This window comes from Oryctolagus cuniculus, chromosome 9 (assembly GCF_964237555.1).
Source record: "Oryctolagus cuniculus chromosome 9, mOryCun1.1, whole genome shotgun sequence".
Lineage (NCBI taxonomy): Eukaryota > Metazoa > Chordata > Mammalia > Lagomorpha > Leporidae > Oryctolagus > Oryctolagus cuniculus.
In genome coordinates this window covers 92342513-92363952 of record NC_091440.1, presented here as the reverse complement: position 1 = coordinate 92363952, position 21440 = coordinate 92342513, and the positions used below count along the sequence as shown (strand labels likewise).

Here is a 21440-nt window from a genome sequence, read left to right as displayed (position 1 = left end):
TTTCACTGCCTAACAGTGTAACAGTACATGGGTACTTTTAAAAGTTTGTAGAGCCAGAGCCGCGGCTCAATAGGCTAATCCTTCGCCTGTGTCGCCGGCACACCAGGTTCTAGTCCCAGTCGGGGCGCCGGATTCTGTCCCGGTTGCTCCTCTTCCAGTCCAGCTCTCTGCTGTGGCCCGGGAGTGCAGTGGAGGATGGCCCAAGGGCTTGGGCCATGCACCCGCATGGGAGACCAGGAGGAAGCACCTGGCTCCTGGCTTCAGATCAGCGCGGTGCGCTGGCCACAGTGGCCATTGGGGGTGAACCAACAGAAGGAAGACCTTTCTCTGTCTCTCTCTCTCACTATCCACTCTGCCTGTCAAAAAAAAAAAATTGTAGAAAAGTGAAATTAAAAGATGTTTGTTTTAGTGCAAAAAATTGAAATCATTGATTTTTTTTTCATAATATACTTCTGTGAACTTTTAACAAAAGATTTATTGATGTATTGATTTGAAAGAGAGGGAAAGAGAGAGCTCTTCCATCTGCTGCTTCACTACTCTAATGGCTTCAGCAGACAGGTTCGAGCCAGGAACCAGGAACTCCATCCAGGTGTCTCACATGAGTGGCAGGGGCCCAAGTTCATGGGCCATTATCTACTGCTTTCCCAGGTGTATTAATAGGGAGCTGGATCTAAAGCAGAGCAATTGGGACTCAAATCTGCAGTAGATAAGGGATGCTGTCATCACAAGCAGGGACTTAACCCACTCTGTCATAGCACTGCCCTCCATGAGCTTTTTGAAATATGCTGCTACTTTGCTAGATATTTGTACTTGAATTATTATTCTCAGATACAATTTGATGTTTGGCATTAGTCATACCTCCTCATCCCTCAATCCAAATTGATATTCTAACCTACTCACCTAACTACTATGTAGCTTTTTTTTCTTGCCTTTGTTTACAAAGGCCATCCTGCCACAAATACACCCATTGGAGAAAGAGAAGGCAGGAATTAGAGAAAAGGAAATGAATACCTGAAACGATATGGTTAGAGGAATATGAAAACAGGAGCAACAGTGACAACAAAAGCCACCTGAAACTTATAAAGAAAGGAGGAAGAAAAATGAGGGAAGCTGGGAAAAGAGAGCACACACACATTTGACCAGAAACAGTGCACAAATGAAAGGAAGTAAGAAGAAAGAAATTAAGAACAGCACAGGAAATAGTTTACATTTGCCACCAAAGGCTTTGTTGTGAACTGTGCTTTTAATTGTTCAAGGTAATGAAGGATAACTTGGCATGCATTATACTAGGCCATAAATTAGGAACATTTGGACATTAGTTACTTGTTTCCAACATTTATTAGAAATAGATAACAAGCTGGGGCCAGCGCTGTGGCACAGTGGATTAACGCCCTGGCCTGAAGCGCTGACATCCCATATGGGCGCCAGTTCAAGACCCGACTGCTCTGCTTCCAATCCAGCTCTCTGCTATGGCCTGGGAAAGCAGTAGAGAATGGCCCAAGTCTTTGGGCCCCTGCATCTGTGTGGGAGACCCAGAAGAAGCTGCTGACTCTTGGCTTCTGATTGGCACAGCTCCGGCCATTGTGGCCAATTGGAGAGTGAGCCAGTGGATAAAAAACCTCTCTCTCTGCCTTTCCTCTCTCTGTGTAACTCTGACTTTCAAATAAATAAAATCTTATAAAAAACAAAAAGAAATACATAACAAACTAATTAACCAAGGATGGTATATGGGACTCAGAAGATCTGACTTCTGATCCCTTGCATTGAACTGTTAGACTTGATGATTTCTAGATCCCTATGATCCCTGTTAACACTTAAAATTCTACATTATAAATTTATATCAGTAGCATTCCCACTAGCTCATGCCAGGTTAAATGCTTTGCTCAGCACAGTGAAATTAGTTGAAATTATGCTTCAGACATTATAGTCTAGATGAAAAATGAGACAAAAGCCAGACTTACAGTGCATTCCTGGAAATGATACAATAAAGCATCTTAGGAAGAATGTGTGATTGAATATAATATTCTTGACCATTAACTTTATCCAGTAAGTCTGAGATTTGTTCAAAATATTTATAAAAATGAAGCAAAGCAAGTTAACCCTGACAGATAAATAAAAAGATATAAAATGGCACTGGCAGGTGAATTTTCCAAATTTCTGTGAAATTAGCCTAGTTATTTAATACACATTGATTATATTATTGATCATTTAAAAGGTATTTTTAAAATTCAACTTCTGTTATGTAAATGTGACCCTGGATAAAACTGTTGGTTTGTCAACTTGGTACTAGAAATAGAAGACTCTGGTTATTTCAAAATAATGTCTTTTTTTCCTTTTAATAAATTTTGTTGTAGCATTTTTAGCACATTCTGTTTTTTAAGTTCAACTGGATAAGGGAAATAATACATACCGATTAGGAAATGGACCACATTTAGTCTAGGGCCTTAAACAATGGCTAATTCTTGTTATTCTGTAGAGCAGGGGTGGAGAAATTCCAGTCTGTGGGCCAAAGAAGGCCCATGAAATCATTTGGTCTAGTACTGCCAAGGCAACTATAGGCAGGGCTCAAAATTTAATAACTCTATAGCACTCTCGTTTTTAGGTTGATAATTTTGTATGGTCTGTAAATGATGTTTTTAATATACAAGTGACCCTTGGCAGAAAAAAAGTTTCCTCACCTATGAGCCTTGCTTAAATTCTACTCTTACCATGACAACTCCTCAACTATCCTCACTCACAGTTTGTATTTTACACTTTCATAATTGATACAATTCTTACAGGAGCTGGTATAAGAGAGTAGTTGAGACAGTGAGGTTAAGGTTATACTGCCTGTCACTTACTTACTGAGTTAATCTAGGCAAGCTGGTTGACTCTGGCAAGTCTTCTTTTCTTCTTTTGTAAAATAAAGATGAAAAAAATGGTGTCTTGTTATGGCCATTGTAAGACTTGAGTGAGAACATAAATGTAAAGATGTTAGTGCCCTGCCTTTCATGTACTTCATACTTAATAACTATTAGATATTGTTGGTGTTTACTACTGTATGGTTGCCCCTTTCATTCATATGTGTTCTGTCTCCCTAATTTGAGTGACCTCAAATTAGTAGCTGCTCAATTAAATATTTACTTCAGAATGGATTGATATTATAAAGAGGGGGAAAGGCTGTAGTTGTAGAAATAGTAACTTGGAGCCTCCCCTATGTATTTCATAAGGGAAATGGTAGAATTAAAATCTCCAGTGTGGTAATCTCTAAGTGATAATGCGTACTTAATAAATAAGCAGATATGAGAGATAGTAGAGAATGTTATACAAAGGAAAGACATTACAAGTGCTAAAGATCTCAAAGGGAGCTAGTGTCATGGGGCAACAGCATCCCATATCAGAGTGCCAATTCTAGTCCCAGCTGCTCTACTTCCAATCCAGCTACATACTAATGTGCCCAGGAAAGCAGATGATGGCCTAGGTTTCCTAAGTAGGAAACCTAGATGGAGTTCCAAACTCCTGGTTTAGGCCAGAGGAGTGAATGTGAATCAGTAGGTATAAGATCTCTTTCTCTTTCTTTTTATCTCTCTCTCTATCCCTCTATCCCTCTTTCTCTGTTATTCTTTCAAATAAAAATAAATATTGAAAACAAAAAAGGAAGATTTTGGAGTAGTAGAGTAGGTTTATTTATACTATTTATTTAAAGCTTCCATATATAAGATTGAATTGGGAGATAGAGTGGTTATTGGAAGTTTTTATACCACACTATCTACTGGTAGAGAGTGTTGAGGGTAGTGAGACAAATGTGGATGTCATTTGTATGTAAGTGACCTTGTAAATTCATGTCTGATATTCTGCAACAGCCTCAAGCTCAAAATTTAGCCTGTGCAAGGGAGCTTTAGATTCACCTGCTCTTCCTTTTCTTATTCACTAGAAAAGATACTTAATCAAAATTGAGGGATAACAGTCCACTCAATCATCCAACTCAATAAAACAGCATTTCCCTAGATAATTGACTTTCAAGACTTCAGAAATGTTATCTTATGGCAGTTATCAACACACATATACATATAGAAAATAGTAACCATGAGATAGAGGAATATGTAGTCTAAACCTCCTGGAAGAAAATAGAAGGATTTCTTTGAAAATCGTTACTATGTCTTGCTGTAAAATAGTAATAGTTTTGTATTTTCATGTCTTGTTGATTTGATGTTAGAACTATTAAAGTATAGGGCTGCTTTAAGGTAGCAGATGACATGAAAACCAAAAGAAATGTAGTTACTGGTCTGTCTTGGTATGAGACCAGTAAAGGAGAGGGAGAAATCTCAACCAACTCCTTTTAGTTGGTTGAGATTTGAAAGAAGAGTTTGTTTGTTCATACAAAAAAAAAGGATTATGTTGTTGGACTTTCTAAAAAAAGATTTATTGATTTAGTTGAAAGGCACAGAGCTACAGAGAGAGAGGGAAAGAGAGAGAACTTTTATATCTACTGATTCACTCCCCAAATGGCTACAACAGCCTGTGCCAGGCTGAAGTCAGGAATCTGGAATTCCATCCAGGTCTCCTATGTAGGTGGCAGGGGCCCAAGCATTTGGGCCATCTTCCACTGCTTTCCAAGGTATGTTAGCAGGGAGCCGGATCAGAACTGGAGTAGCCAGGACTTGAACCAGTGCTCATATGGGATGCCAGCATCACAGGTGGCGGCTTAACCTGCTATTCAGCACTGCCAACCCCTAAATTATTTTTTTAAGCAATCATGAATAACCTAAATACTAGGATGTGTAAAAGAGCCAACATTTGTTTAAAGATTTGAGTTTGTACTTTTTTCTGTCTAGATCACTTAAAATTTTGCTAACCTGGTGATAGATATATTAACATTAGTATAATAAACAGAAAATAATTTACTATATTTCCACATTTAACTTTGGCTATTTTATTATGCTACATTCTCTCGTATCTAGGATTTTGCAAATGCTACTACTTTACTGAGAAATCTCTTATTCACCCTTTCTTCTATATCCTAGCCATAGGTTTTCTGTAAATTCACTGCCAGAGCACTTAGTACCTTCTGCTAGGAATTAATGTTTGCTTTATTTACCACTGTTTTCTGATAGGTGCTCAGAACAATTTGTTAAATAAAACAATATGTCTTTACTATGTATAGATATTGATATTTTATGATATGCCTTTGTATAGGGTATTCTGTATAGATTCAGTATTATGGTGGACATTGTATGAATACAGAACACAAAAGAGGTATAAAACTAGCTCATGGACGGATGTCCTAAACAGCACTCTGGCCTCAGAATCAGCCCTTAAGGCATGCGGATCCAGCTGAAAAGCCCATGAGAGTATTTCAGGCATGGAAAGCCAAGAAACTCTGGGGGAAAAAAAAAAAATGACCTAAATGAAAGATCTCCGCGAGTGAGATCCCAGCAGAAAGAACAGGTCATCAAAGAAGGAGGTACCTTTCTCTGAAGGGAGGAGAGAACTTCCACTTTAACTACGACCTTGTCTAAATGTGATCAGAGTCGGTGAACTCAAAAGGCTTCCATAGCCTTGGCAACTCATGACAGGTGCCTAGGGTGATTACTGACACCATACACAAGAGTGTCAAATTGTTAAGTCAACAACAGGAGTCACTGTGCACTTACTCCTCATGTAGGATCTCTGTCCTTAATGTGCTGTACATTGTGATTTAATGCTATAACGAGTACTCAAACAGTATTTTTCACTTTATGTTTCTGTGTGGGTGCAAACTGTTGAAATCTTTACTTAATATATGATAAACTGATCTTCTGTATATAAAGATAATTGAAAATGAATCTTGATGTGAATGGAAGGGGAGAGGGAGCGGGAAAGGGGAGGGTTGCGGGTAGGAGGGAAGTTATGGGGGGGGAGCCATTGTAATCCATAAGCTATACTTTGGAAATTTATATTCATTAAATAAAAGTTAAAAAAAAAAGAAAAACCAAACACTGCAATGAAATAACACCCAGTAATCTGATTTATCTATTTACAATTTTAATAAATTAATATAACTGTGAAAAAAAAAAACTAGCTCATGGAAACCTATTATCTCTCTGAGGAGAAAGAATGAATACTGGTCAGAGAAGTAAGGTCAGCCAAAAAAGGAGCTGTTGACAGCTTTGAATTAGGGGAGTTTTAAGAAACTAGAATTCATATTTTTCCCGTTCTGATTTGAGTAACACTCAGTACTGAGTGTGAGGAGTAAGAATGTGTCAGGAAGGAACTGTGTCAAGAACTTGTGGTTTAAGTTAGAGCAGTGCTTTAGGGCAGCAATCCAGGGTAAAAGCCTGATATGGGTTTTCACAGACAATCCTATTCCTGTGCCAGGATTCCTGCCTTGACGTGAGTGTGTGTGTTATCTGCTGTGTCCTCTTCCTCCAGTCTGCCTAGTGGCAGTGCTCAGGCCTGCGTATAGTATAGTGTGTTGCTAAGAGTTTGAAATCCTTTGCATCAGATGGACCTGTTTTTTTTAAAAACCCTGGCTCTGCCCTTTACTTCTCAGTTTCCATATCAACGATAGTATCAATTATTCAGATTGTTGTGATGATTAATTAAATCATCTTTGTAAAATGCTGAAGTATTACAGTGTCTAGTACACAGTCAGTGCTCAGTGAAAGTTTAGCAATGACAATTTCAGCATTGTCTCTATTAGCAGTTGGTTAGCATCAAGGTGTATTGCCTGAGAAGACAGACTCTACCATAACAGTAATTTACCCATCCTTGTTCTGTTAGCATTTTTCCTCATAGCTTCTCGCTTAGAGTTCTGAAAGCAGAGTGATGTATTTTCTCTTTATGAAAGCTCAACTTTATGTGACCTGTTGCCTGCCTATCTCTGACCTCATCTGTCACTCTGTGCTTTCCTTGGCCGCTCAGGTAACATTGTCTTCCCTGCCTGTCCTTGAACATACCCAGCCTACTCTTACCTCATGGACTTGGTTTCTGCTCAGAGTACTTTTCCTCCAGAGACCTCCACAACTGACTCTACCTCATGTGGTCTCTAAAGGTCAGAAAGATCTCTTCAGAAAGACCTTTCCTGACTATCCTTGCTAAAATACTGTCCCTTACCACTTTTTAGCCTACTTTATATTTCTTCCTAGCATTTCTCACCATTTTATATTATTTAAAAAAATTATTCATTAATTTACATTCTCCTTTTCTGGAATGTAGCTTCCATCAGGTTTGTTTTATTCACTGCTGTATCTTCAGTGCTTAAAACAGTAAAAGGTTGTGGTGCATTGGGTTAGACTGCCACCTGCAATGGCTGGTATCACACAAGGGCACTGGTTTGACTCTCAGGTACTGATCCAGCTCCATGGTGATGGCACCTGGGGAAGCAGAGGAAGATGACCCAAGTGCTTGGGTCCTTGCACCCACATGGGAGACCTGAACAAAGCTTCTGATTCCTGGCCTTAGCCTGCAGGCCTTTGCAGCCATTTGGGGAGTGAACCAGCAGATAGAAGATATCTCTCTCTTTCTTTCTCTTTCTCTCTATGTCTCTGTCTCTCTCTCTCTCTCTCTCTCTCTCTCCCCCCCCTCCCTCTCCCTCTCTCTCTCTGTAACTCTGCCTTTCAAATAAATAATTTTTTTAAACCACACAGTACAAAGTATGTATTCAGTATATATTTGTTAATGAGTGATCTTAAAGTTTGGGAGTTGTCAAACCTAAACACAAAAATTATTCTTTAAAAAATACCCCACAAATAGCTGAGTTTGCAAATAATACTGAAAAAAATCTTAAATTGCAATTTCTGTGTCTTTTAGAAAAATGTTGACTATGGAGCAATAGAGAAAGTATCTCTTCGTAAACAACGGTTCATGCAGTTTTCTTCACTGGAACATGAAGGAGAATATTATATGACACCACGAGATTTCCTCTTCTCAGTAATGTTTGAGCAAATGGAACGTAAGTCTTGTTTTTTTTTTCCCTAAGTTTGAAAAAAATTAGAGTTTAAAGACCTGTTTTTTAGAATTGAGAACAGATTTTCTTGATTGCAATTATCATTTCTTTACAGTGCATTTACTGTCCTTTAGACTTTTCATTCCTTTTGACACAAGTATAAACGTCTGTATGTATTTATCTTAGAAATAGTTGCTGTGTGTATAGGTTTATTCTAAAGAGAAAGTGGAAAATATGTAAGTTTTTAAATGCTGTTATATAATCACTAATAATTTTTCTAGAATATTAGTTTTTGGTAACATTGACAATATTTAAAATTGGGCAAAGAAAAGGAAAGTAGAAAGGAAAAAAGGAAGGTGGGGAAGGAAGGGAAGAGCAGGGAGAGAGGAGAGGCGAAAAGAGGGGAGGGGAGGGGTGGAGAGGAGAGGAGAGGGGAGGAGACAAGGGAAGGGGAGGGGAGGGTGAGAGGAGAGGAGACAAAGGAAGGGAAGAGTAGGGCAGGAGGAGAGGGGAGGAGACAAAGGATCGAAGGGAAGGGGGAAAGGAGAGGAAAGGAGGGAAGAAGGAAGGAAGGAAAGAAGAAAGGGAGGGAGGGAGGGAGAGAGGAAAGGAGAGGAGACAAGGGAAGGGAAGAAGGCAAGAAAGAGGGAGAGAAAGAGGAAAGGAGGGAGGGACAAAGGAAGGAAAGGAGAGGAGAGGAAGGGACGGGGATTAGAGAAGTTAGAAGAGCCACTTAGTGTAATAATGATGCCATAGGTAGAAAATCGTGGGAGGAAGTGTGGCTCAGCAGGTTAAGCCACGAGTTGGGACACCGGAATCCCATATCAGAGTGCTGATTTGACTCCAGCTACTCTGCTTCTGATCCAGATTCCTGCTAATGCATCCTGGGAAGCAGCAGATAATGGCTGAAGTGCTTAAGTCCCTTCCACCCACATGGAAGAACCAGATGGAGTTCTGGGTTCCTAGCTTCAGCCTGGTCCAGCCCTGGCTGTTGTGGGCATTTGAGGAATGAATCAGTGGAATTAAGATTGGTGTTTCCCTCACTCCCCTTTCAAGTAGATGCGCTGTCTTCTGCTGCTTTCCCAGGCCATAGCAGAGAGCTGAATCAGAGGTATAGCCACGAATAAATCTTTAAAAAAAAAAGTCACAGTAGAATAAAGTTATGGGGGACCAGCATTGTGATATAATGGGTAAAGCCACTGCCTGTGTTGCCAGCATCCCCTATGAGTGCTGGTTTGTGTCCCAAATGCTCCACTTCTTATCTGGCTCCCTGAAAACGGCCTGAGAAAGGCAGCAGAAGATGACCCAAGTGTTTGAGCCACTGCACCCACACGCAAGACCTGGATGAAGCTCTTCTCTCCTGGCTTCCGCCTGGTCCAGTGCTGGCCATTGGAACCATCTGGGGAGTGAACCAGCAGATGGAAGATCTCTGTCTCTTCCTCTCTCTCTGTAACTCTGACTTTCAAAATAAGTAAATAAAAGTCTTTAAGATTAAAAAAAGAATAAGACTATGAATCAGATAGAATTAAACCAGAATTCAGTAACAGAAAGACTGCTGAAAAATCTCACAGCACTTAGAAATTAAGCATCACATTTCTAAATAACACATGTATTGAAAAAATTTTTTAAACTAAATGAAAATGAAGATATTATTTATCAGAGTTTATGGGATACATTGAAAGCACAGCTTACAGGGGAAATAATAGCATTAAATGAAAATATTAAAAGAAATTAAAATCAATTATGTAAGCTTCATTATTAGTAAACTCAAAAAAGAAAAAGTTAAATAATAATAATTAGAAGTCAAGGAAGTGAGTATAAAAAAAAAGCAATCAAACCAAAAGCCAGTTCTTTGGGAAGATCAATGAAGTTGATAAACTTATAGCCAAGCAAAGAGATGAAGAGGATATATATGATTCCCCTTCTCTAAGAAATTTATGAAAAAAATAATTTTAATAAATCTTTTTTTATTTTATTTTATTTTTTGTTTTATTTTTTGACAGGCAGAGTGGACAGTGAGAGAAAGAGACAGAGAGAAAGGTCTTCCTTTGCCGTTGGTTCACCCTCCAATGGCCGCCGCGGCCAGCGCGCTGCGGCCGGCGCACCGCGCTGATCCGATGGCAGGACCCAGGAGCCAGGTGCTTTTCCTGGTCTCCCATGGGGTGCAGGGCCCAAGCACCTGGGCCATCCTCCACTGCACTCCCTGGCCACAGCAGAGAGCTGGCCTGGAAGAGGGGCAACCGGGACAGAATCCGGCACCCCGACCGGGACTAGAACCCGGTGTGCCAGCGCCGCTAGGTGGAGGATTAGCCTATTGAGCCGCGGCGCCGGCAAAAAAAATAATTTTAAAGTTGACTACTTTTTTATTAACTTTAAGAAGATTTTCTAATTCTTTTTTGAACACTGTTCTGTTATTTGGAGAAAATACCTTAAAGGATCTATCTAGGTAAGGAAAGAAATGGTATTTGTATGTAACCAACATTCCATAAAGTAAAATTTATAGGATCAGGCACAGAATAGTAGGGTATGAATTGAGTCAATATAAACTAACTGATGGGACAGCCTGCATGGCTAGTTGGAGAGTCTAGGTCTTGTTACAAGTCTCAAATTGAAATATTTTACAAAACATTTCTACAAACATAATTTGATCTGTAGGCCCTCGTTTGTAAGCCCTTATCTGTAGATTCAGAGCAAGTCCAATAATAATCCCAATAGTGTTGAATAAAATTGTGCATGCATGTGTACATGTGTGTTCACATATTTTGACAACCTGATTGGAAATTTTATATGGAAAAACAAGGAGCCTGAACTAGTCAAGACTTGGAAAGAAAAAAAATGAAAAATTTCCCATGCCAGGTGATATGGCCTTCTATAAAGCTGTAATAAAGATCAAGTGACACTGGTGACAGTGGAACAGAATAGAGAGCTGAAAAACAGATGGGCATAAATGGAACTTTGATATATAATAGATATGACGTTGTAAGCCAGAGGGCTTGCATCCTGGAGTAACAGGACGTCAACATTTTTCATCCTGCCTATAGCTACTTGTTGCTGAAGCCAAGTTCTGTGAAGTTGGAGTTCCTTCTCCCGCTCCCAAACCCCGCCCCAGCCTTCACTTGTGGAATGGATTCTGTGCTACTGAAAATAAAATTTTTTAAAAAGCAGTCATAAACAGCATTTATTACCTTGGTATATATATTACCTTGGAAAATGACTTCGATCTCAAAGGGCATTGCTTCTGCAAGGCACTGAAAATCTGAACTAGACCACCCAAAGTGTTGAGCATTCTCCTCAGATTGCCACAAAGACTGACCTGATTGGCTCAGAAATCATAGAAAACCTGGAGGAGCAAGAGACCAGTTGGAACGTACCAAGGACAGACTGGTAAACACAAGTGAAAGCTTGAACAAAAGTCAAAGATTCTCTGTTCAATGTCCAGGAAAATGAGAACCAATATGCTGCTATTTTCCATCATCATCCTGTTAGAGCTGGCCATTCTGGAAGTCCTGATTTATTAGAAATTCTTTCACAAGCATTGAACTTTCTAAGTGGAAAGGATTGCGGACCAGAACTTTGACCCTGTGAATGAAGCATGTTGCTGTTGTGAACTGACTATTCAAGGATGCACTGTGTAGCCTGAATGTGGGAGAAGTGGGGAAGACAAGAGAGCTACAGTAATGTGAAGAACAGCAACAAGACCAGTGATATACCAAGGTAATAAATGCGGTTTATGACTGCTTTTTGAAAAATTTTATTTAAGGTACATAAATTTAATGTATTTCATAGCTACAGATTTAGGAACATAGTGATTATTCCCACCTTCCCCTCCCTCCCACCCAAACTCCAACCCTTCTTCCTCCTCCCTCTCCTATCCCACCCTTAATTTTTACAAGGATCTATTTTCAGTTTACTTTATACTCACAAGATTAACGCTACACTAAGTAATGAGTTCAACAAATAGTATAGTAGAGACAAGGGTTGTAAAAGATCATCTAATCTGAAAATGTCAATTTCACTCCAATACATTACATTTTAGGTACTCTATTAGTTACCACAGGTCAGAGAAAACATACAGTATCTATCTTTTGGGGACTGGCTTATTTCACTAATTATAATGGTTTCAAGTTGCATCCATTTTGTTGCAAAAGACAGGATTTCTTTTACTTTTTTTAACACTGCGTAGTATTACATAATGTATGTATATATATTTTATATATATATATATATATATATATATATATATAATTTCCATGTCCAGTCATCAGTTGATGGACATCTGGCTTGCTTCCATATCTTAGCTATTGTGAATTGAGCTGCATTGAACATAGGGTATAGATAACTCTTTCATATGCTGATTTCATTTTGTTTGGGTAAATTCCCAGGAGTGGGATTGCTGGGTCATATGGTAGGTCTATATTCAGACCAGTCATATACCCTTATAATAAATGCTGTTTCTGACCACAGAAAGAGAGAGAGAGAGAGAGAAAGGAGAAGAGGAGGGGAGGGAGGGAGGGAGGGAGGGAGGAAAGAAATTGGGAGGACATTGATAGATTCCATGGAAGGAAGGGAGGGAGGAAATTGGGAGGACATTGATAGATTCCATGGAAGGAAGGGAGGGAGGAAATTGGGAGGACATTGATAGATTCCATGAAAATAAACTAAACTAGGCTGGCTACTGTGCATAAGAAAACTAGGAAAAGAGACAGCTGTAAGGAACCCTTCTAGGGTCATAACAAATACTAGAGACTTATCATTGAAATTATTCCTTCAAATGATTCCAAATTTGCTTGGTTTATCTCTAGAGCAGTTTATGTTCCAGAACATTCTTGAAAACCAGTGACAATTAACTGGCATTTAGGGGGCCTAGCATTTTGGTATGGTCAGTAAAAGAGGCCTAGAGAACTAGCAAAGCTACCATCATCCTTGGGTGACTGGGCCCACCTAAGGAGAGCTACCAAAACTGCTACCCTCCCTGGGGTGTGGTGAGCCACCCAACAAGGAGATCTAGCAAATCTTCCACCAACTCCAGAGGACTGTGGGCATGCCCCAAACAGTGCCTTACAACTGTGGTTGAGAATCAATACCAACGCCAGCGCTGTGGCTCAATAGGCTCAATGGGCTAATCCTCCACCTTGCGGCACCGGCACACCGGGTTCTAGTCCCAGTCAGGGCGCCGGATTCTGTCCTGGTTGCCCCTCTTCCAGGCCAGCTCTCTGCTGTGGCCCGGAGTGTAGTGGAGGATGACCCAAGTCTTTGGGCCCTGCACCCCATGGGAGACCAGGAGAAGCACCTGGCTCCTGGCTTCGGATCAGCACGGTGCGCCAGCCGCGGCACACCAGCCGTGGCAGCCATTGGAGGGTGAACCAAGGGCAAAGGAGACCTTTCTCTCTGTCTCTCTCTCGCTGTCCACTCTGCCTGTCAAAAAGAGAGAGAGACAGAGAGAGAGAGAGGGAGAGAGAGAGAGAGAGAGAGAAAATCAATACCAGAGCCTCAACACTGTCTGGGGCCAGGTGAGGGCTGATCTTCACTGAAATAATACAACCCAGGTACAAAATAAATAAGCAGCCAGCGCCGTAGCTCACTTGGCTAATCCTCTGCCTGCAGTGCCGGCACACCAGGTTCTAGTCCCGGTTGGAGTGCCGGATTCTGTCCCAATTGCCCCTCTTCCAGGCAAGCTCTCTGCTGTGACCTGGGAAGGAAGTGGATGATGGCCCAAGTGCTTGGGCCCTGCACCCCATAGGAGACCAGCACGTGGAATGCCTGCATCCAGTATCAGGGTACCTGAGTTCATCTCCCAGCCCCATGCCCTCTTGCTAATGCACACCCTGGAAGGCAGCAAGTGATGGCTCAAGTAGTAGAGTGCCTGCTTCTCATGGAAGACCCAAATTGGGTTGCAGGCTCCCAGCTTTGGCCTGGTCCAGTTCCAGCTGTTGCAGGCATTTGGGGAGTAAACCAGTGAATTAGAGTTTTCTGTTGTTTGTGTGCTTACTCATCTCTCTCTCCCTCTCCCCCTCCCTCTCCCCCACCCTCTCCCTCTCCCTCTCCCCCTTTCAGATAAATAAAATTATTTTAATTCCAATCCTTGACAAACAATTACAAGTATTGAAAGGGTGTGATAAAATTGGAACCCTCTTACAATGCTGGTGGGAATGTAAATGCTCCAACCATTTCAGAAAGCATTTTAACATTTCTCAAAATAGTGAAATTAGAGTTAACCATGTGACCCAGTGATTCTCCTAGGTATACATCCAAGAGTGGTAAAAATGTATATCCACACAAAACCTTGCATGTGAATGTTCAGCATCATTTATAATAGCCAAAAGGTAAAAATAACCAAAATATCCATCAATGGATCAAAAAAAGATGTGGTCTAACTATATAATGGAATATTATTTAGCCCTTAAAAAGTAAAAGTACTGATATATACAACAACATTCATGAATCTTGAGAACATCATTAAAGAAGCCAGGTACAAAAAGCCACATATTGTATATTCATTTTATATGATGTTCATTCATATATTACATTTGTATGAAATGTCCAGGATAGATAAATTCATCATTACAGAACATAGATTAGTTATTTCTTAGGAGATGAGGGGTAGTGACACTATGCATTTGTGTTCTTTTAGGCGTGATGAAAATATCCTGAAATTAGACTGAGGTGGTAGTTGTTCAACTCTGTATATACTTTAAGAAAAATCACTGAACTACACAGTTTAAGTGAATTAATTTTATGAATTATGAACTATATTACAATACAACTATAATAAAGCAAACTTTGGAACCAGCTTTTGAGATAGCAATTAAGACACCATTTGGAAGAAGGAGGTACCTTTCTCTGAAGGCAGGAGAGAACTTCCACTTTGATTATGGCCTTATCTAAATAAGGTCGGGGGCCGGTGCCGTGGCTCAATAGGCTAATCCCCTCCGCCTTGCAGCGCCGGCACACTGGGTTCTAGTCCTGGTTGGGGCGCCGGATTCTGTCCTGGTTGCCCCTCTTCCAGGCCAGCTCTCTGCTGTGGCCAGGGAGTGCAGTAGAGGATGGCCCAAGTGCTTGGGCCCTGCACCCCATGGGAGACCAGGAGGAAGCACCTGGCTTCGGATCGGCGCAGTGCACCGGCCGTAGTAGCCATTTAGGGGGTGACCCAACGGAAAGGAAGACCTTTCTCTCTGTCTCTCTCTCTTACTGTCCACTCTGCCTATCAAAAAAATAAATAAATAAAAATAAATAAATAAGGTCAGAGTTTGTGAATTCAAGAGTCTTCCATAGCCTTGGCAGCTTATGATAAGAGCCTCGGGTGATCACTGATGTCACAAATAAGAGTGTCAATTATTAAATCAACAACGGGAGTCACTGTGCACTTACTCTCCATGTAGGATCTCTGTCCTTAATGTGTTGTACTATGTGAATTAACGGTAAAACTAGTATTCAAACAGTGCTCTATACTTTGTGTGTCTGTCTGGGTGCAATCAGTTGAAATCTTTACTTAGTATATATACTAAGTTGATCTTCAGTATATAAAGATAATTAAAAATTAATCTTAATGAAGAATTGGATGGGAGAGGGAATAGGAGATGGGATGGTTTGCAGGTGGGAGGGTGGTTATGGGAGGAAAAACCACTGTAATCCAAAATTTGTACTTTTAAAATTTATATTTATTAAATAAATGTTTTCTAAAAAGAAGACACCATTTGGGATGCCTGTATCCTGTTTTTGAGTGCCTGGGTTTGAGACCCAGCTCTGCTTCTGATTCCAGCTTCTTGCTAATGCAGACCTTGAAAGGCAGCAGGTGATACCTCAACTAGTTGAGTTCTTGCTTCCCACAGAGATCTGGGATTGAGTTCTCAGCTCCTGGCTTCAGCCTGGCTCAGTCCTAGCTATTATGGGCCTTTGGGGAGTGAACCAGGAGATGGAAGATCTCTCTCTTTGTTTCTGCCTTTCAAATAAATAAATAAATAATTTTTTAAAAAGTCCTTTATCCTAGTTGAAAATACTCACTTTACAATTGGAATATTTTAGGTAAGAGTAAATAGAGAATGACACTAAAGTAATAAAAACATAATTCTTTATATGCTTTTCTGATAGCAGAGAACTCATTGTGGATCTCAACAGGTAGATTAACCAAAGCATTTCTTGTGCAATTCAAACAGGAAGGTGAACTGATAAGTAGAAGCCAGCTGCTTTTTATGTATTCAGAAGTTTTAAAAGCACAAGTTGGTGATAAATTCATTTTCCAAAACTTTAGACATTGAGGTTTCTAAGGCCTAATCACGAAGTTTTGTATTCCATTTCGTCCATTTGAACAGAAAGTCCATAGCTGGTAAACCAGTGCTATGAGTATCATCTGCTCTCACAACATTCCAATATTATGTGGAAGTTCCTGGTTTTTGTAATAACTCTCTATACATAAACACTTTCTACTCTGGGGTCTTTCTTGTAAACACATTAAGACACACATGTACCTAGAATGGAGCCCAGTAAGGATTTTCTTTTGTCACACTTCAGGATGACAGATGAAACCTTGTTGCCTGACTCATCACCAATGCACCTCCAACTGGGGAGTTGCATTTTCCAATTAGAAAAGAACAGGCTTAGATCCATGGCCTATCCTTTCCATTATTGTAGGCAGCACCCCCAGGATGTCTTAGGAAGGACGTGTCCCTTCTCTCCTTATATTCACACATTCTTCTGCTTATAGTCAACTTGTTACGTCCACTCGAATATTCTGTGCTCTCTGAATGATTAAAGAAAAAGTATCACACCAAAAATGAGTAATAGGCAAGATTGAAATAGAAAAAAGTTTCTTAAATATCATTTTCATAATCCAAACCCAAAGCGTGTTAGTTTTCTCCCAATTGTTTGAATGTGTTTGTAAATCCATCCAATTAAATTCTACTTTATAGGCTGGCACCGCGGCTCAATAGGCTAATCCTCTGCCTTGCGGCGCCGGCACACCAGGTTCTAGTCCCGGTCAGGGTGCCGGATTCTGTCCCGGTTGCCCCTCTTCCAGGCCAGCTCTCTGCTATGGCCCGGGAGTGCAGTGGAGGATGGCCCAAGTGCTTGGGCCCTGCACCCCATGGGAGACCAGGAGAAGCACCTGGCTCCTGCCTTAGTATCAGCACGGTGTGCTGGCCACGGTGCGCTGGCCACGGCGGTCATTGGAGGGTGAATCAACAGCAAAAGGAAGACCTTTCTCTCTGTCTCTCTCTCTCACTGTCCACTCTGCCTGTCAAAAACAAAAACAAAAAACAAAAAAATTCTACTTTATAAAATTTCTATGCAACAAAAATAAAACAAGATAAAACATTTAATTCTAAAATAATTCACCTTGCGAATTTCATGAGGAAATAAATGAAGAACTCTCAGATTTTGCTTTCTAGTATTTATATATGTATAAATCTTGGTTTATTTTTTGTGATTCTTTTACTAAAAGACTAAAAACTTTACTGTTCATTTTTAAAGGTCATTAATGAACACCAGTTTGTACTTATTACTTTTGAATGTGGCATCAAGAAGCAAAAGCCTAAAAAATGTATTCAGTGCCAGAAGCATACCAACCTCTCTTTTTCACAGTTGAAGCGCTTTACTCAGCTCCCAGATTCATTCTATAATGTGTTTATAAAATGGAGGTTGTTGCAAAATGAATAGGCTTTAATTCCATGCTCTCGTGGTATCTGGTTTTTGATGGGAATTTATGTGTGTAACTCCAATACATCAAACAACTCAGATTTAATGTATAAAAAGTATCATACTATAATAAATACCTTGAGGGTGTGTAGGCAATAAATATAAGCCCTCAAAGATATTTTAATCTATTCGTAAGAATAAAACTAATTCTTGCCTTAAAGTTATTATTAAGGTTCCATCTTGAAGCAATTTTCTCATATTTTAACTTCTTCCTTGATGATCACATCAGTGATTTACCTGTTTCCTGATCACTAATTTCCATTTGTCTATCTCCAGTCCACACCTATCACCTAATCAGCAGACCCATATTCTGTGCCTTGGACATCTCTAGGAAGTACCATAAAAGCAATGAAGGTACTCCCACCATCACCTGAACACAGACATGCTCATCCATCATCCTGTGTTAATGGATAAATAGCATCAGAGTTTGTCTCATTTAATACTGTGTTCCTAGCCTGTACGTGTCCATATAATACATGAATAAATCAATAAGTACAATCTATTATAATTAAATAATAGGTTGTAATCCACAAACATTAAAATTTGCTGGATTCACATCATGTAAGAGTCACTGCTAATCATATGGGGATATGATAATGAGTAAAACAGATACTGTTATTACATCAAAGAATTCAATCTAATGTTGAATCTGGGTAATAGGTTATCTTAAGTGTGGTAAACTTAAACTTTCAGTGTAGAAATGATTGAGAGCTGGAGTAACCAGAAATTGACCATGAGATTGAGATTTTGAAAAGAAATCAAGCTGGCCAGCACCGCGACTCACTAGGCTAATCCTCCACCTGCGGTGCTGGTACCCTGGGTTCTAGTCCCGGTTGCTCCTCTTCCAATGCAGCTCTCTACTGTGGCCCGGGAAGGCAGTGGAGGATGGCCCAAGTCCTTGGGGGATGAACCAACAGAAAAGGAAGACCTTTCTCTCCGTCTCTCCCTCTCACTGTCTGTAACTCTACCTCTCAAATAAAATAAATAAAATCTAAAAAAAAGAGATAGACTGTCTAAAGGGATTAAAAACCAAGATCCATCTTTTTGCTACCTACAATAAACATACCTCAAAAACAAAGAAACACACAGAATGAGAGTGGAAGGATGAAAAACTTGTTCCATGCTAACAGAAAGCAAAAGCAAGCAGGTGTAGCTATCCTAATATCAGAAAAAAATGGACTTTAAAACAAAACTGTTAAAAGAGACAAAGAGGGGCCATCACTGTGCAAAGTAGGTTAAGGCTCCACTTGTGGCACTGCCATCCCATATGGGTGCCAGTTCGTGTCCCAGCTGCTCCTCTTCCAGTCCAGCTCTCTGCTATGGCCTGGGAAAGCAGTGAAAGTTAGCCCAAGTGCTTGGGCCCCTGTAACCACATGGGAGACCTGGAATAAGTTCTTGGCTCCTGACTTCAGATGTGCCCAGCTCTGGCCAATGAGGCCATATAGGGAATGAACCAGCAGACAGAAGATATCTATGTCTCTCCATTCTGTCTCTCTCTCTCTCTCTCTTCCTTTAAAATAAATCTTTTTTTTTTAACTTTTATTTAATGAATATAAATTTCCAAAGTACGGCTTATGGATTACAATGGCTTCCCCCCCATAACGTCCCTCCCACCCGCAACCCTCCCCTTTCCCACTCCCTCTCCCCTTCCATTCACATGAGGATTCATTTTCGATTCTCTTTATATACAGAAGATCAGTTTAGCATACATTAAGTAAAGATTTCAACAGTTTGCTCCCACACAGAAACATAAAGTGAAAAATAATAGATGATTTTTTTAAATGATGATGAAATCAGATCAGACCTATTGTCATGTTTAATCCCAGTGAGAGTCAAGTTGGGAATTGATAATTTCTTCTTCCTTTTTTTTTTTTAACAGAAGATCAGTTTAGTATACATTAAGTAAAGATTTCAACAGTTTGACCCCCATAGAAACACAAAGTGAAATATGCTGTTTGAGTACTCATTATAGCATTAAGCCTCAATGTACAGCACATTAAGGACAGAGATCCTATATGAGGAATAAGTGCACAGTGACTCCTGTTGTTGACTTTACAAATTGACACTCCTGTTTATGGCATCAGTAATCTCCCTATGCACCAGTCATGAGTTTCCAAGGCTATGGAAGCCCCTTGAGTTCTCCGACTCTTATCTCATTTAGACAAGGTCATAGTCAAAGTGGAGGTTCTCTCCTCCCTTCAGAGAAAGGTACCTCCTTCTTTGAAGAGCTGTTCTTTCCACTGGGATCTCACTCACAGATATCTTTCATTTAGGATTTTTTTTTTTTTTTTTTTGCCAGAGTGTCTTGGCTTTCCATGCCTGAAATACTCTCATGGGCTTTTCAGCCAGATCGGAATGCCTTTAGGGCTGATTCTGAGGCCAGAGTGCTGTTTAGGACATCCGCCATTCTGTGAGTCTGCTGAGTATCTCGCTTCTCATGTTGGATCACTCTCCCCTTTATTTATTCTATCGGTTAGTGTTAGCAGGTACTAGACTTGTTTATGTGCTCCCTTTGACTCTTAGTCCTTTCATTATGATCAATTGTGAACTGAAATCGATCACTTGGACTAGTGAGATGGCATTGCTACATGCCACCTTGATGGGATTGAATTGGAACCTACCATTTGGGGCAAGTCAGCTTGAGCATGTCCCAAATTGTACATATCTTCCCTCTCTTATTCCCACTCTTATGTTTAACAGAGATCACATTTCAGTTAAATTTCAACACTTAAGAATAAGACAAAGAAGGGACCGGTGCTGTGGCATAGTGGGTAAACAGTGCCAGCATCTGAAATGGGCACTGGTTCAAGTCCCGGTTGCTCCACTTCCGATCCAGCTCTCTGCTGTGGCCCAGGAAAGCAGTGGAAGATGACCCAAGTCCTTGGGCCCCTGCACCCATTAGGGAAGACCTGGAGGAAGCTCCTGGCTCCTAGCTTGGAATGGCACACCTCCAGCAGTTGCAGCCAATTTGAGAGTGAACCAGCAAATGAAAGAACCTCTCTCTCTCTCTCTCTCTCTCTCCCCCCTTCTTTTTCTGTGTAACTCTGACTTTCAAATAAATAAATCAAACTTTTAATTAGAGAATTCTCACCATTTATAATCAAGGTTACTATTGATAAGTAAAACTTGGCCCTGACATTTCCCTATAAATATTCCTACTATTTGTTCTGAATCTCCTTTGTACTTTTACTAGTTTTTATGCCTATAAATTCTTTGATAATGATGACTATCTTTCTGTGTCTATATGTAGCACATTCTTAAGCACCATTTTTTTAAAAGTTGATGAACAACTTGATACTTTAGCTCTTTTAGCAGTTTTTTTTGTTCTACTTAATACTATTTGTTGAACTCTGTAATTAATATACAATTATTCTTAAGTGTTGAATCTTAACTGAAAAGTGATCCCTGCTAAATATAAGAGTGGGAATAAGAGAGGGAAGAAATGTACAGTTTGGGACATGCTCAATCAGACTTGCCCCAAACGGTAGAGTTAGTAACATGCCAGGGGATTCCAATTCAATCCCATCAAGGTGGCATGTACCAATGCCATCTCACTAGTCCCAGTGATCAATTTCTGTTCACAATGGATCAGAATGATAGGACTGAGAGTCAAAGGGATCACATAAACAAGACTAGTGTCTGCAAATACTAACCAATAGAATTTTAAAAAAAGGGAGAGAACTATCTCACACGGGAAGCAGGATACACAGCAGACTCATAGAATGGTGGATGTCCTAAACAGCACTCTGGCCTCAGAATCAGCCCCTAAGGCATTCGGATCTGACTGAAAAGCCCATGAGAGTATTTCAGGCATGGAAAGCCAAGACACACTGGCAAAAAAAAA

At 40.2% G+C, this 21440-nt stretch overlaps 1 protein-coding gene across 1 annotated transcript in view; it reads left to right on the top strand.

Annotated features, from left to right (window-relative positions):
- The window catches only part of MICU2 (mitochondrial calcium uptake 2), a 158596-nt gene that overhangs the window by 30606 nt on the left and 106550 nt on the right, over window positions 1–21440 (top strand). The window contains exon 2 of the mRNA XM_070049155.1: window positions 7771–7912. Within this exon, the coding sequence (XP_069905256.1) occupies window positions 7771–7912 (142 nt within the window). The remainder of the gene's footprint in view (window positions 1–7770; window positions 7913–21440) is intronic.